General features: G+C 37.7%; 1 protein-coding gene across 1 annotated transcript in view; it reads right to left on the reverse strand.

Annotated features, from left to right (window-relative positions):
• Window positions 1-351: 351 nt before the first annotated feature.
• Window positions 352-12,614, reverse strand: part of LOC126378811 (uncharacterized) — a 44,285-nt gene continuing 32,022 nt past the window's right edge. The window contains exons 21-29 of the mRNA XM_050027221.1: window positions 8,883-9,003; window positions 8,120-8,202; window positions 7,503-7,632; window positions 6,784-7,002; window positions 5,364-5,480; window positions 4,800-4,926; window positions 3,738-3,810; window positions 2,502-2,639; window positions 352-770 (exon numbers count right to left, since the gene is read on the reverse strand). Coding sequence (XP_049883178.1) covers window positions 620-770; window positions 2,502-2,639; window positions 3,738-3,810; window positions 4,800-4,926; window positions 5,364-5,480; window positions 6,784-7,002; window positions 7,503-7,632; window positions 8,120-8,202; window positions 8,883-9,003 — 1,159 coding nt within the window. The 3' untranslated portion in view covers window positions 352-619. The remainder of the gene's footprint in view (window positions 771-2,501; window positions 2,640-3,737; window positions 3,811-4,799; window positions 4,927-5,363; window positions 5,481-6,783; window positions 7,003-7,502; window positions 7,633-8,119; window positions 8,203-8,882; window positions 9,004-12,614) is intronic.

Below are 12,614 nucleotides of genomic sequence, written 5' to 3' on the forward strand. Positions count from 1 at the left end.
GGGCCCTATTCATAGGCACTTATCCTTTGTAACAGCAAAAAGCTATCCATCCGAAAAACGATCAAAGACGAACACGCTTCATTAGTAATCTGTTTAGTCTATGGTCACTTTACACTGACCAATCAGTGACCGCGTTCCCGACGCCATTATAGACGCCCGTTGCGTTCTCTTTTCAAAATTATAACGGTAAAATAGCCATTGGAGCGTTAGACGCCGTCCATAGCACACTTATGATCAGTGAGGTAATTATTTCGCTCTATTTAAAAATTGTCGCTTGTTAGAGCACGTTTTCTGCCCTGTTAGCCTAATTATCGATTTTGGATTATAAGGGTTCGGAATGAAACAAATTGCGGCGGGGTTGAGATTGTTAGAATTTATTGTCTGTTAAAGTTTTAATAGGTTTACGGGATATTAAATATGATGCTTTAACAAGGGTCATCATTATACCCAAAAATGAAGATAAAAGGAACATCTCCATGAAATTAGAAGATTAAACGAAGCCAACTCTCCCTCATTCGAGTATTTTTTTAATTTTATTTTCTTTTTGTTAAAAATATTAAAACCTACATATTAAACAATACTTTTTTATATTTCTTTTTTTTTTGTGTTTTAACTCCTTTTAATACCTTTTATTGATACAAATCCCACACGCTGTGTACATATAAGGCTGTGGCACATGAATGACTAAATCTGCATCGTTAGGCTGGAAGTACACTGAGAGGCCTGGGGGCTTCGACCTTATCACGTACGCGTCGCCTAGCCTGGTCATTCTGAAAAAAAAAACACATAATTTTTGTTTTCATATCACTTACTCGTGCTTAGAGAAACTCACAAAGAGAAAAAAATTAATGAAAAAAAAACATTCTGTCTCAGTGGTGCTGTTTGCAGATGATACCTCCTTACTTTTTAAAGTAAAGAGACGACAAGATTCCTTTGACGATGTAAACAACGCCATTTCAGAGGTAGTGGATTGGTTTACTGTAAACAACCTGCTACTTAATGAAAATAAAACAAAATATGTTTATTTTACGTTATCGAATGTTAGTAGGCCCCTCGATTCTATTATTGTAAAAAATAAGGAATTGGACCTCACGGATACTGCTGTATTTTTGGGAATTATTTTGGACGCTAAGCTGCAATGGTGTCCCCATATTGATAAGTTGTCCAAAAGGCTCAGCTCAGCAGCATTCGCGGTCAAAAAAATTCGTTTAATAACCGATGTAGAAACCGCGCGATTAGTTTATTTTGCCTACTTCCACAGTCTAATGTCGTACGGCATCTTGCTGTGGGGTCATGCTGCAGATGTGAACAGCATTTTTGTTCTGCAAAAGCGGGCCATTCGGGCGATTTACAAATTGGGACCCAAGATGTCACTTAGAAATAAATTTAAAGAAATTAATATTTTAACTTTGGCATCACAATATATCTTTGAAAACTTAATATATGTAACAAAACATATAGGATTATTTGCAAAAAATAGCGATCGGCACATTGTTAATACCCGGAATAAAAATAAACTTGCTTTACAAGTCAGTCGATTACATAAGATTACTAAATCTTTTAAGGGGCAATGTATACGTTTTTACAATAAGATTCTCATTGACATTCAGAATTTGCCTTTCAACTGCTTTAAGACACTAGTTAAACAAAAACTTTACAAAAAAGGTTATTATAAAGTTACTGATTATTTAGAAGATATGAATGCATGGGATTAACTGTCTGAGAACTGATATTAGGCAGCTAAATTAATCAATTGTATATCAATATTTTATGTTTATTTTTATTTTTTTAAAGAACGTCTAGGGCCCTGTGCCGAGGTTTTTCTTGCAGCTTCTTTTCCCCGGCTATACAGGTTGTGAGAAGCTGCAGTAGTTTTAGGCGGATGAGACGTTCGTTATGTAAAAATTGACGATTCAAAGTGTAACTATGTTACCTACTGAATAAAGATATTTTTGAATTTGAATTGAATTTGAATTTGTCTCGAACTGGACTCGAACCGATAGAAAATTCCACTTGATATTAACTCAGAATAATGAGCTGAATCACTTCCCTCAGTATTTGTTACGATTATAACTTATACCCCTTGCATATACGTATTATGTAGCCATACGAATACGTGCCAGTGTTAGTGACATTGTAACGAATACTGAGGGGGTTGATTCAGACCATGATTCTGAGTTGATATCAAGTGGAATTTCCTGTCAGAAAATTCATTTTTTTCCATGTCATACTTTTGCGACGATTCCACTGGATATCAACTCAGAATCATGGTCTGATTAAAATCATGCCTCAAAGTTTTCGTTACGATGTCACTCTCTTGTCGGTGTATCATTCTCCATTCCTGTCTATCAAAGACCAATTCCTTCACCTCCTTATAGGACACGACGTTCGCCTTCTCTTTAATCTGTTCCATGTAAGCTCTTCTTGGTCTTCCCCTTCCTCTCTTTCCTTGTATCCGTTCGTCGTGTCTTATTAAGTGTCCTTACACCCACTATACTTACTTCAAATTACTATTCGTCTTTTGCAATTGATCGAAGTCCTTGTTCATCACTGGCCAGTGGTAGGAGAGAGTGGACCCGTCAGCCATTATGGTCACATTACCATGACCATTTTTGTTGCCTGACAATATCACTGCGAACCTGAAACACCACCGATACACAATGAAACTAAAGCCCATTTGCCCAAATAGATCATCACTAATCAGAAATCAGAATCATTTATTCAACGTAATTATCATGGATAAACTTGTTGAAGGTCAATGTAATATTCTTGAATTTAAGTACGTCATTTCGCAAGGTTTTATGGCTGGGGAGAAGAAATGACAAGAAACTGCAACAGCAACGCATCTTTTAAAAACCAATGAGGGTAAGTATACATTACAAGTTATTTAATAAAGAGGAACACATTCAATACCAGACGTTTTTATCATTTAGGTAGTCATTAATCTTATAATAAGCTTTTTTACATAAAGTAAGCTTCACATGAGCTTTAAATTATTTACTGACAAAAATATTATCTGGTATTTTATTGTAATTTAAGAGCCACGTTCTTGTCGGTGTATCATTCTCCATTCCTGTCTATCAAAGACCAATTCCTACACCTCCTTATAAGACACGAAGTTCGACTTCTCTTTAATCTGTTCTATGTAAGCTCTTCTTGGTATTCCCCTTCCTCTTTTTCCTTGTATCCCTTCGTCGTGTCTTATTAAGTGTTTAATCATTTTGCCTCTTCTGTCCTCAATAACTCTCAATATTTGCCTCTTTTCCCTCACTCTTACTAGCACTTCCTCATTAGTAACTCTTTCAGTAGTAACTCTCATAATTCGAACATAATATACTTAGAACCCCCCACACTAGCATCTTTTAAGATTTTTTTTGAAGTGACTTATTGTAGATTGGCCGCAGATGGCATTAACTACTTGGCCGGACAAATAGGGAGCGCTGAAGGCTCTCACCCGGTACAGCGTTTAAGACTACAGGCCTGGGGCATCGTCTGAGAGGGAAAATAATTAAAATAATTAATCGACCCCAGTGGGTCGATAGCGATAAGCGCTGATTGAGGGAATATTGAGGGGAATCTTTCGAACGTCGTTGTTGTGCCAGCGTCTGCGCGTCGTCTACGCGATGGCGACGCCGCGGCGACGCGACGCCAGCGCAGGTCGGCTGCCGAACGCCGAGCATGCGCGGCGCTGGCGTCGCGTAACATAATCCAAAAACCCTCTTTAATTATGTACATACCTGGGTGTATTAGTGCATTCACCTATTAACAGCTGTTCTTCTAGAACTCCAGACGACTGTACGCGACATTCGTCTGAAAAATGAAAACATTTCTCTTAGGCCAAGGCGTATTTCAAACTCGCAGAACATGCGCGTTTCAGGAACGCAAGTCTTCGGCGCCGTAGACGCTAAGAGCCTGTCCAGATGAGGCATTTTACACGATTTGTCATACCACAGAGTACTTAACATCGTACGGATACAGACGCCCATCTCCAAGCATGCAGGAATCTATAAAGTAATCAAATTACTGTATGGTATTAAACGCGAGTAAATCGCGCCTTCTGAACAAGCGCTGAATCGCGCCTTGTTGCACTCGCGCGCACCCAAGATACTAGATTTTTGTTTGACGTGACTTATTGTAGATTTACCGCAGATGGCATTAACTACTTGGCCGGACAAATGGGGAGCGCTGAAGGCTCTCACCCGGTACCACGTTTGAGACAACAGGCCTGAGGGTGCCCAGTTGGGCGCGAACCTCGGCTCAGGGCGTCGTCTGAGAGGAAAAATATTTGAAAGAATTAATGTAGTAACAACCGGGGTGAGCTAGTATTAACCACGGATTAGAAGAAAGAGATTGGAAGGGCCAAGTGAGCGCAAAATGCGCGCCATACAAGTATGAGCAAATAGTTCATACTTCAACTTTGCACTCCACTCGTCCGCGAACTTTACGACGCACGGAGCTCCGCGATAGTATATTAAAAGGTCGTCTTGTGTATTATAACCTACAGGGACATAAGTCAAATATCAACTATCAAGCAAGGAGATTCCTCCATATCACAGAAAAGCTTACCTTAGTATGGTCGGGTATTTATCAAAAAAAACTTTTGTATCTTACGAAAAGTAACGATACAATCGCAGCCTATGAAATAAAATCTACATTGCTGGTAAAGTGGCTATGGAATTTGAGAAGCAGTAGAGCTATCGTAGTTATCTGTTTGCAGGAGTAGTAGTAAAAGAGAGTGGGGTTGAACCGGCGACAGCGGTTCTCATACAAAATGCGCGTTAGGGCTTAATGATACTAACAATAGAATCCGAGTTGCTTCATCATCTGCACGGTAGTCCAGCTGGGGGGTAGCCAGGAGAAACTGGAGGTTTTGTAGTACAGATCCTCTCCTCCGTTTATAGTGGCCGTTATTTCGTCATTTTCTTCCTGAAAATATAGAAAGACAATCCGTTGGTTTAAAAATAAAAAAAAATCTAAATTCAAAATTATTTATATTTTTTTTTATTTTTTTTTAATCACTGTTGAAGTTGTGCTTCCCAAATCACATGTACTTTTAAGTTACAATCAACAAAATAAACTAAAAAATTCTACTCGAGTTTAAACTAAAAAAAGTTTTAAAATACACAAAACCTTAAGTATTATTTCTTACTTCTTATGTGACAGATTTTGACGTCGGTTTAACTGTTTTAATTACTTAGTTATTTGATTATGATGTCCCTAGCATTATCCCGCATAATGAACCCAAATGAGTGTGAGTGTGGAATGTGTGTGTGTGTGTGTGTGTGTGTGTGTGTGTGTGTGTGTGTGGGTGAGTGTGTGTGTGTGTGTGAGAGAGAGAGAGAGAGAGAGAGTGAGTGTGTTACCTTTATAACAGCTTCGGTATTAAAGGTTGGACTGCTATTATCAGTGAGAATATTCCAGAAATTGACAAAATCTGGATTCCCGAAGACCCGCGAGTCATCGAGAACCAAAAATGGCAGCTGAAAATAATACAATACTAAATATATAATAGTCTTCTTCTTCTTATCGTGTGGGTTGTGAGGTGGAATACCAGCCTCATCAACCCTGGTGTCAGGGTTGTTATATAATAGTATAACCGCAAAACACATGTATATTTTTTAAATTACTTATTTTCAATTCTATACTTCTGCGATGGAGCCGAATCATCCCCCTCAGTATATGGTACGATGTGACTTACACCTTTTTTTTTCTTTTTTTTTTGACGTGACTTGTTGTAGATTTGCCGCAGGCATTAAGCACTTGGCCGGACAAATGGGGAGCGCTGAAGGCTCTCACCCGGTAAACACCCTGTACAAGTACATACAAGTAGACAGGGTGTTAGTGACATCGTCACATATACTGAGGGGGATGATTCGGACGATGATTCTCAGTTGATATCAAGTGGTTTTTCCTGTCAGAAAATTCATGACCGCTTTAGTGACTTTTTAAATTATTTGCCGTTCCATACCTATGCGACGGAAAATTCCACTTGATATCAACTCAGAATCATGGCCTGAATCATCCCTTAAAGTATTCGTTACGATGTCACTAACAGCCTGTATTTATTTTAAGTACGCATTTTTATGGAACACGTCATTTATTGTGCCTTACCCAACAGGGTCCATATAATATCAGCGTCGTGGTTCACGCTGCGACTTGTGCTGAGTGAGGCCCTTTTATCTCAGGACGTCCACAACCAGCTTATGATCATTCTAATGAACATCCTCCTACGCTTTTTGTAATTTTTTTGAGAAAAAAATTAAGTGATTTTATTGTCTTGTTTTTGTATGTGGCGTCCTTTTATAATAAACAATTTTCTATTCTATTCTATTCTATTCTATTCTATTCTATTCTATTCTATTCTATTCTATTCTATTCTATTCTATTCTATTCTATTCTATTCTATTCTATTCTATTCTATTCTATTCTATTCTATTCTATTCTATTCTATTCTATTCTATTCTATTCTATTCTATTCTATTCTATTCTATTCTATTCTATTCTATTCTATTCTATTCTATTCTATTCTATTCTATTCTATTCTATTCTATTCTATTCTATTCTATTCTATTCTATTCTATTCTATTCTATTCTATTCTATTCTATTCTATTCTATTCTATTCTATTCTATTCTATTCTATTCTATTCTATTCTATTCTATTCTATTCTATTCTATTCTATTCTATTCTATTCTATTCTATTCTATTCTATTCTATTCTATTCTATTCTATTCTATTCTATTCTATTCTATTCTATGCTTTAGAAAAAAAAACGCGTACTCACATTTTTACCCCCAACTTTGACTGCAAATTGCCTCTTATTCACACCGATAGGCTCATTATCGTATACAATATTCAATTCTGCGACCTTCTCCTCAACTATCTCACAATCTTGACTTCCTAGCGATGCATTGACGCTGATGTCCCCTTCGTAAGCAGCAGGGTCATCTGTGAAGTCAATCTCAACCTTGGACAGGACCTTGTGATGATTGCTGAAGCAGACCTGAAAATGTTATGATGTTAAAGGTTGCGACGGACTGGCAGCAATGAGTCAGAAATTCGGGAAATCAGGAATCAGAATCATAACCCAAGTCATGGTATAAGAAGACCAGGTATGCTCAATCCTATGACAAGCCGCCATTTGCTAACCCCCTGATGACGTAAAAGTTAACATGAGCCATGTCAGGGGCTTTTGGCGGCTCAATTATAATAATATAATAATAATAATATATTTTGTAGATTTAATCTAAAACAACGGTCTAAAAATTTTACATTGGCCAATAACCCAACAGAATTATGTTAACAGCACACGTCAAACGGTTTGCATACCAGCGAGATACCTTTTTGATTCGCCCGGGTCATTCATTCATTTACTCATTCTTCCTAAAATTAAGAGCTGTCAATCATCCGTCCCTTTCCTTTTCGGCGGATAAGAAAATGACAGATATAACTTAAAATAAAATTAGATGGTATTTACAGGAATTAGCACCAATTTCAACTTACAGTCACATTGCGGTCAGGGTCCGTATATGTAGACAGCGCTGCCCTTATATCGCCAGTTCGACCATCGCTGAGTAATTTAGTGTAGCCATTTATTGAGAAATAATTCTCATTGGGTCCGTCTTCCGTCTCCCTGAACAAGTACATAATAGGCTAGTTTCGAACTAGTAAATCAGAAATCAGAATCAACGCTCAACCACAAGTATTGTAGATTTGCCGCAGATGGCATTAACTACTTGGCCGGACAAATTGGCAGCGCTGAAGGTTCTCACCCGGTACAACGTTTAAGACAACAGGCCTGAGGGTGCCCAGTTGGGCGCGAACCTCGGCTCAGGGCGTCGTCTGAGAGGAAAATATTTGAAAGAATTAATCGACCGTAATGGGTCGATAGCGGTAAGCGCTGATTGAGGGAAAACGTCGATCACGCTGGCGGGGTCGGTATCTGGGTCCTGAAGCGTTTGGTGTCGCGAGCTGATTGGCCGCCTCTATGACTATAGTAATCGGGTCGTCGGGATCGTATATTACGTGCTTCGGACGCCGATACTTTTCAGTACCGTCCATAAGCGGGATGTATTCGGAAGCCGCAACTACCAGGTGATGAAAAGAATTATTGTACCAACCTGTAATAATTCATACCAAAAGACGCTTTGAAGTTGATCCCGTCATCCCACTGGGCATCATCCACCTTCATCTCCATATCCACCTGTAAATCCATTTTCATCATTTAAATTCAAATTCAAAAATATCTTTATTCAATAGGTTACATAGTTACACTTTGAATCGTCAATTTTTACATAACGAACGTCTCATCCGTATAGCCCGGGAAGAGAAGCTGCAAGAAAAACCGCGGCACAGGGCCCTAGACGTTCTTTAAAATAAACATAAAATTATATTGTTTACTATTGAGTAATTTAGCTGCCTAATGGCCCCGATTTCTGCAGAAACCTCCTAATTTTACTTTAAGTCATACCTATCAGTTTCTTTTCCGCCGAAAAGGAAAGGGACGGATGATTGACAATTCTTATTTTTAGGAATAATGAGTAAATTAATGAATAACCCGGGTGAATCAAAACGGTATCTCGCTGGTATGCAAACCGTTTGACGTGTGCTGTCAACTTTATTCTGTTGGGTTATTGGCCAATGTAAAATTTTTAGACGGTTGTTTTAGATTTGTGCTTAAAATTGACGTGTGTTCCATAAATTTTACGCTTGTCGATTACCCGTCCCTTTCCTTTTCGGCGGATAAGAAAATGACAGATATAACTTAAAATAAAATTAGATGGTGTTTACAGGAATTAGCACCAATATCAGTTCTCAGACAGTTAATCCTATGCATTCATATAAAACTTTAAGAATTGGAAACATTGATAGAAGAGGTCTTACCTTATTGCCAGTCTGGAGCTGATGTGGGGGGAGGATGAGTCCACAGGAACCCACAGTGGGGGAGGTTATCAGGCGGATCATGTTGAGAACCACGTGAGTCGGCTGCATAGTCCTCAGGAAACTGAAAATTTCAAAAAGGTGGATTAAAGTAAAGTAAAAATCTTTATTTTCTCTACAAAAACACTTTACATAGGGATGTACGCTTAAATCTTTAAAACTATGCAACGGATTTTGATGCGGTTTTTTTAATAGTTAGAGTGATTCAAGAGGAAGGTTTATATTGTCGTAAATAATTTCATTTTTTCCTCAGCATTGCACCCGAGCGAAGCCGGGGCGGGTCGCTAGTTTAATATAACTACTTACTAAAAACAACTAAAAAACTAATAATTACTTACTAACATTAATATAAACACATAACACAACAACAACATGAGCCATGTCAGGGGCCTTTGGCGGCTCATTCATAACCCTGACACCAGGATAGATGAGGTTGGTATACCACCTCACAACCCACACGATAAGAAGAAGACAACAACAACAACACACAACACACACAACACTAATAACACATAACACACACACACAACACAACACACACATAACATACATTACACACTACACACATACACACACTACATGTTAAATTAATTAACATTAAATATATATTAAATAATGTATATAATTCAATTTATAAATAATAAGATTTAATTTCATTCATTTCATAAAATACTCTGCATAATTATAAATAAAAAATAACAAAACGTTTTTATGTTAATGGTAACACCATAATCTAAGTTTTTGTATGTTGCCTGTATTTTTTTCTTCTTCTCCTCAACTCACTGCATAATGGTTGTAATTTGTTAAACTTAATTTTAAAATACAGTCCATTTATAATTTACACCAGCTTTTTATTTCTACATGCTGGTTTGTGGTCCTTCTGACTTATATGATAGTAGTGCAGTGTCATAGTCGCGTATTTCACGTAAAATCTCAAGTTGAGTTCGCGACCCGCTTTAAGGTGTTATATAGTGAACAAGTGAGGTGTGAACATAATTGAGCATAACCACGACCTGGAACAAGTGTGGATTGCAAGCTATGATTGCATTTGCGATTCAATAAGCGCAGACAAGGCATTTACTTCAAATTACCAAACTTTGAAACGTTTGGACAAAATAGTTCTACTTTTTTCCGTCGGGCGTCCCGGGGGCGCTATAGTCTTCGGCAGCGTCGGAGTTTCGGATATACGTCATCAACGTCGTGTTCATATCGTGTTGGCCCTACTGCAAGGATTGACATTGACAGCGACTGTCACTTCACTGTCACGTCAACAACAGCTGACAGCTGTTGTATGTATTCAAAGTTGCTTTACGGCTTGTTTGGCGGCTTTTCTACGGCGGTCTTCTTCGTCTCGATGCGGAATTGTGGTGCGGCATTGCGGTAAAATTCAAATAGTGCGGAATTACGTCAAAAGTATAATAAAGTGCGGCTTTGCGGTAATATCGTAATAGTGCGGTAACTTGTGATAAGTGATAAGTGATAACAACTACTTACGGCTTCATTATGGCTCCAGTGACGGAAGACGATAGGCTTAAAAAGATGCGAATCGCCCGTGGACATTTGAAAGGTACTGTAACTCGTATTTATACTTTCACGAATGACACTAAAGCTATGGAGTCAGCTAACGCGGAGAGCATTAAGGCGCGAATAGAAAAACTTAATACAACTTTTAAAGACTATGAAAGGCTTCAACTAGAGATCTTGTGCATTGATGAAAATGATGATGAAGATGTAGCTATTATGGAAGATAAATACTTCAACATTATATCAAAACTAAACTCTGTGTACAAAGGCTTAAGCACATCTGAATGTATAAATGTAAACACATCTAAATTGCCCAATATAGATATCCCAGTTTTTTCTGGTAAAGACTTCACTAAATATACTCCATTTATGGATTTATTTACAGCGGTGATTCACAACAATAGCTCTCTTTCAGATGTGCAGAAGCTTTTTTATTTGCGGAAATATCTGACAGATGACGCCTTGTCAGTCATTGTTAATTTGCCTTTGGTAAATAAATCTTATAAAGAAGCAATTGGTCTCCTGAAACAACGATATGACAACAAAGCAAGGCTTATCATGAATCACATAAATATTATTTTACAATTGCCCATTATGCAGAGGGGAACAGCGGCCGCTATACGGTCTTTTATTTCACAAGTTCAGCAGCAGCTATATGCTCTAAAAAATTTTCAGCAGCCCGTCGATCAATGGGACATGCTTTTAATCTCTATATTGACTAAAAAATTGGATATCTATACCAATCGTGCCTATCAATTGGATAGAGACACAGACACTCTCCCAACTATGGATGAGTTTATTTCATTTCTTGAGAAGCGTGCTATAGCCCTCGAAGATAGTTCTCCTGACAATATGAAGGGTACTACAAATAAAGTGACCAACATTGTCACTAAAAATGTTCATCAATGCTCTTTTTGCGAAAATGCAAGCCATGGACTCCATGCATGTCCTAAATGACAATGGGCACTTTTGTATGAAACTTGGTCCAAGAACCTCCACTGATGAGACTTATATGTAATGAAAGCTTATGCTTTCCCTATGATTCTGGCAAAGTTCTATCAGATTCTGTCCCGGGGTTCTTTTTTTACGGCCATGTTTGTCCTGGCTAAAAATGTGATAAAATACAGTGGGAGCTAAAATCGACTCAAGATTTGTTGCTGGATAACTAAGTCTAAATAAATAATTATGTATCATATTGTATATCATTTTAAAGAGGATCTTTTCCAGAATCCGAAACATAAAAAAAAACAAAAAAAAATCTTTTTGTAAGCGAATTATAGTCATTTTATATCTGCAGCGCCATTGTTTCTCGGTAGCTAAGTTCAAGTTTCATGCCTTTTACCCCTTCCAAAAGTATCTTACCGATTTTTTTTATATTGCTTCCGGAATTTGATCTGAGTGATAATAACAAGAAAAATAAATAAACACCTCTCCGATAGATACCGGCTAAGCTATTGCCTATTGCAAGAAATCGTCATCATAAGCAAGTCATTACGGTATTGCATATAAGCTTATCAGCAACTTGGAACTTGGTCCAAGAACCTCCACTGGTGAGACTTGCATGTAATGATAGCTTATACTTGTCCTATGATTCTGGCAAAGTTCTATCAAACTCTGTCTTAGGGTTTTTTTACGGCCATGTTTGTCCTGAGTGTACAGTAGTGGACTGCAAAATCACCTCAGGATTTGTTGTCGAAAAACTATTTAACTAAGTCTATATACATAATTATATATCATAATGTATATTAATTTTAAAAGGGAAGGTTATCAGAATCAGAAATAAAAAAAATGCATTATGTAAACGACTTTTAGCCAACTCACGTCCGTAGCACCATTTTTCTCAGCAGCTACGTACGAGTTTCGCGCCTTCCAACCTTTCCAAAGGAGCCCAATCATTTTTTCCTTCTTCTGATATTGCATTCTTAACCTGACAAGTAACAACAAAGAAAAAAAAATAAGAAGAAATAAAATAGATACCATTCCGATAGAGGCCGCGTAAGCTATGGACCTATTGCAAGATAACGTACTCAAAGGCTAGTCATTATAATCCAACAGACATAACATGATTAGAATGCGGCGGGACGGAAATGTAGTACATCGCCTTATGCGAAAGAGACGAAATATGTGTCTCTTTAACACTAACAGTATACA

This window comes from Pectinophora gossypiella, chromosome 27 (assembly GCF_024362695.1).
Source record: "Pectinophora gossypiella chromosome 27, ilPecGoss1.1, whole genome shotgun sequence".
Lineage (NCBI taxonomy): Eukaryota > Metazoa > Arthropoda > Insecta > Lepidoptera > Gelechiidae > Pectinophora > Pectinophora gossypiella.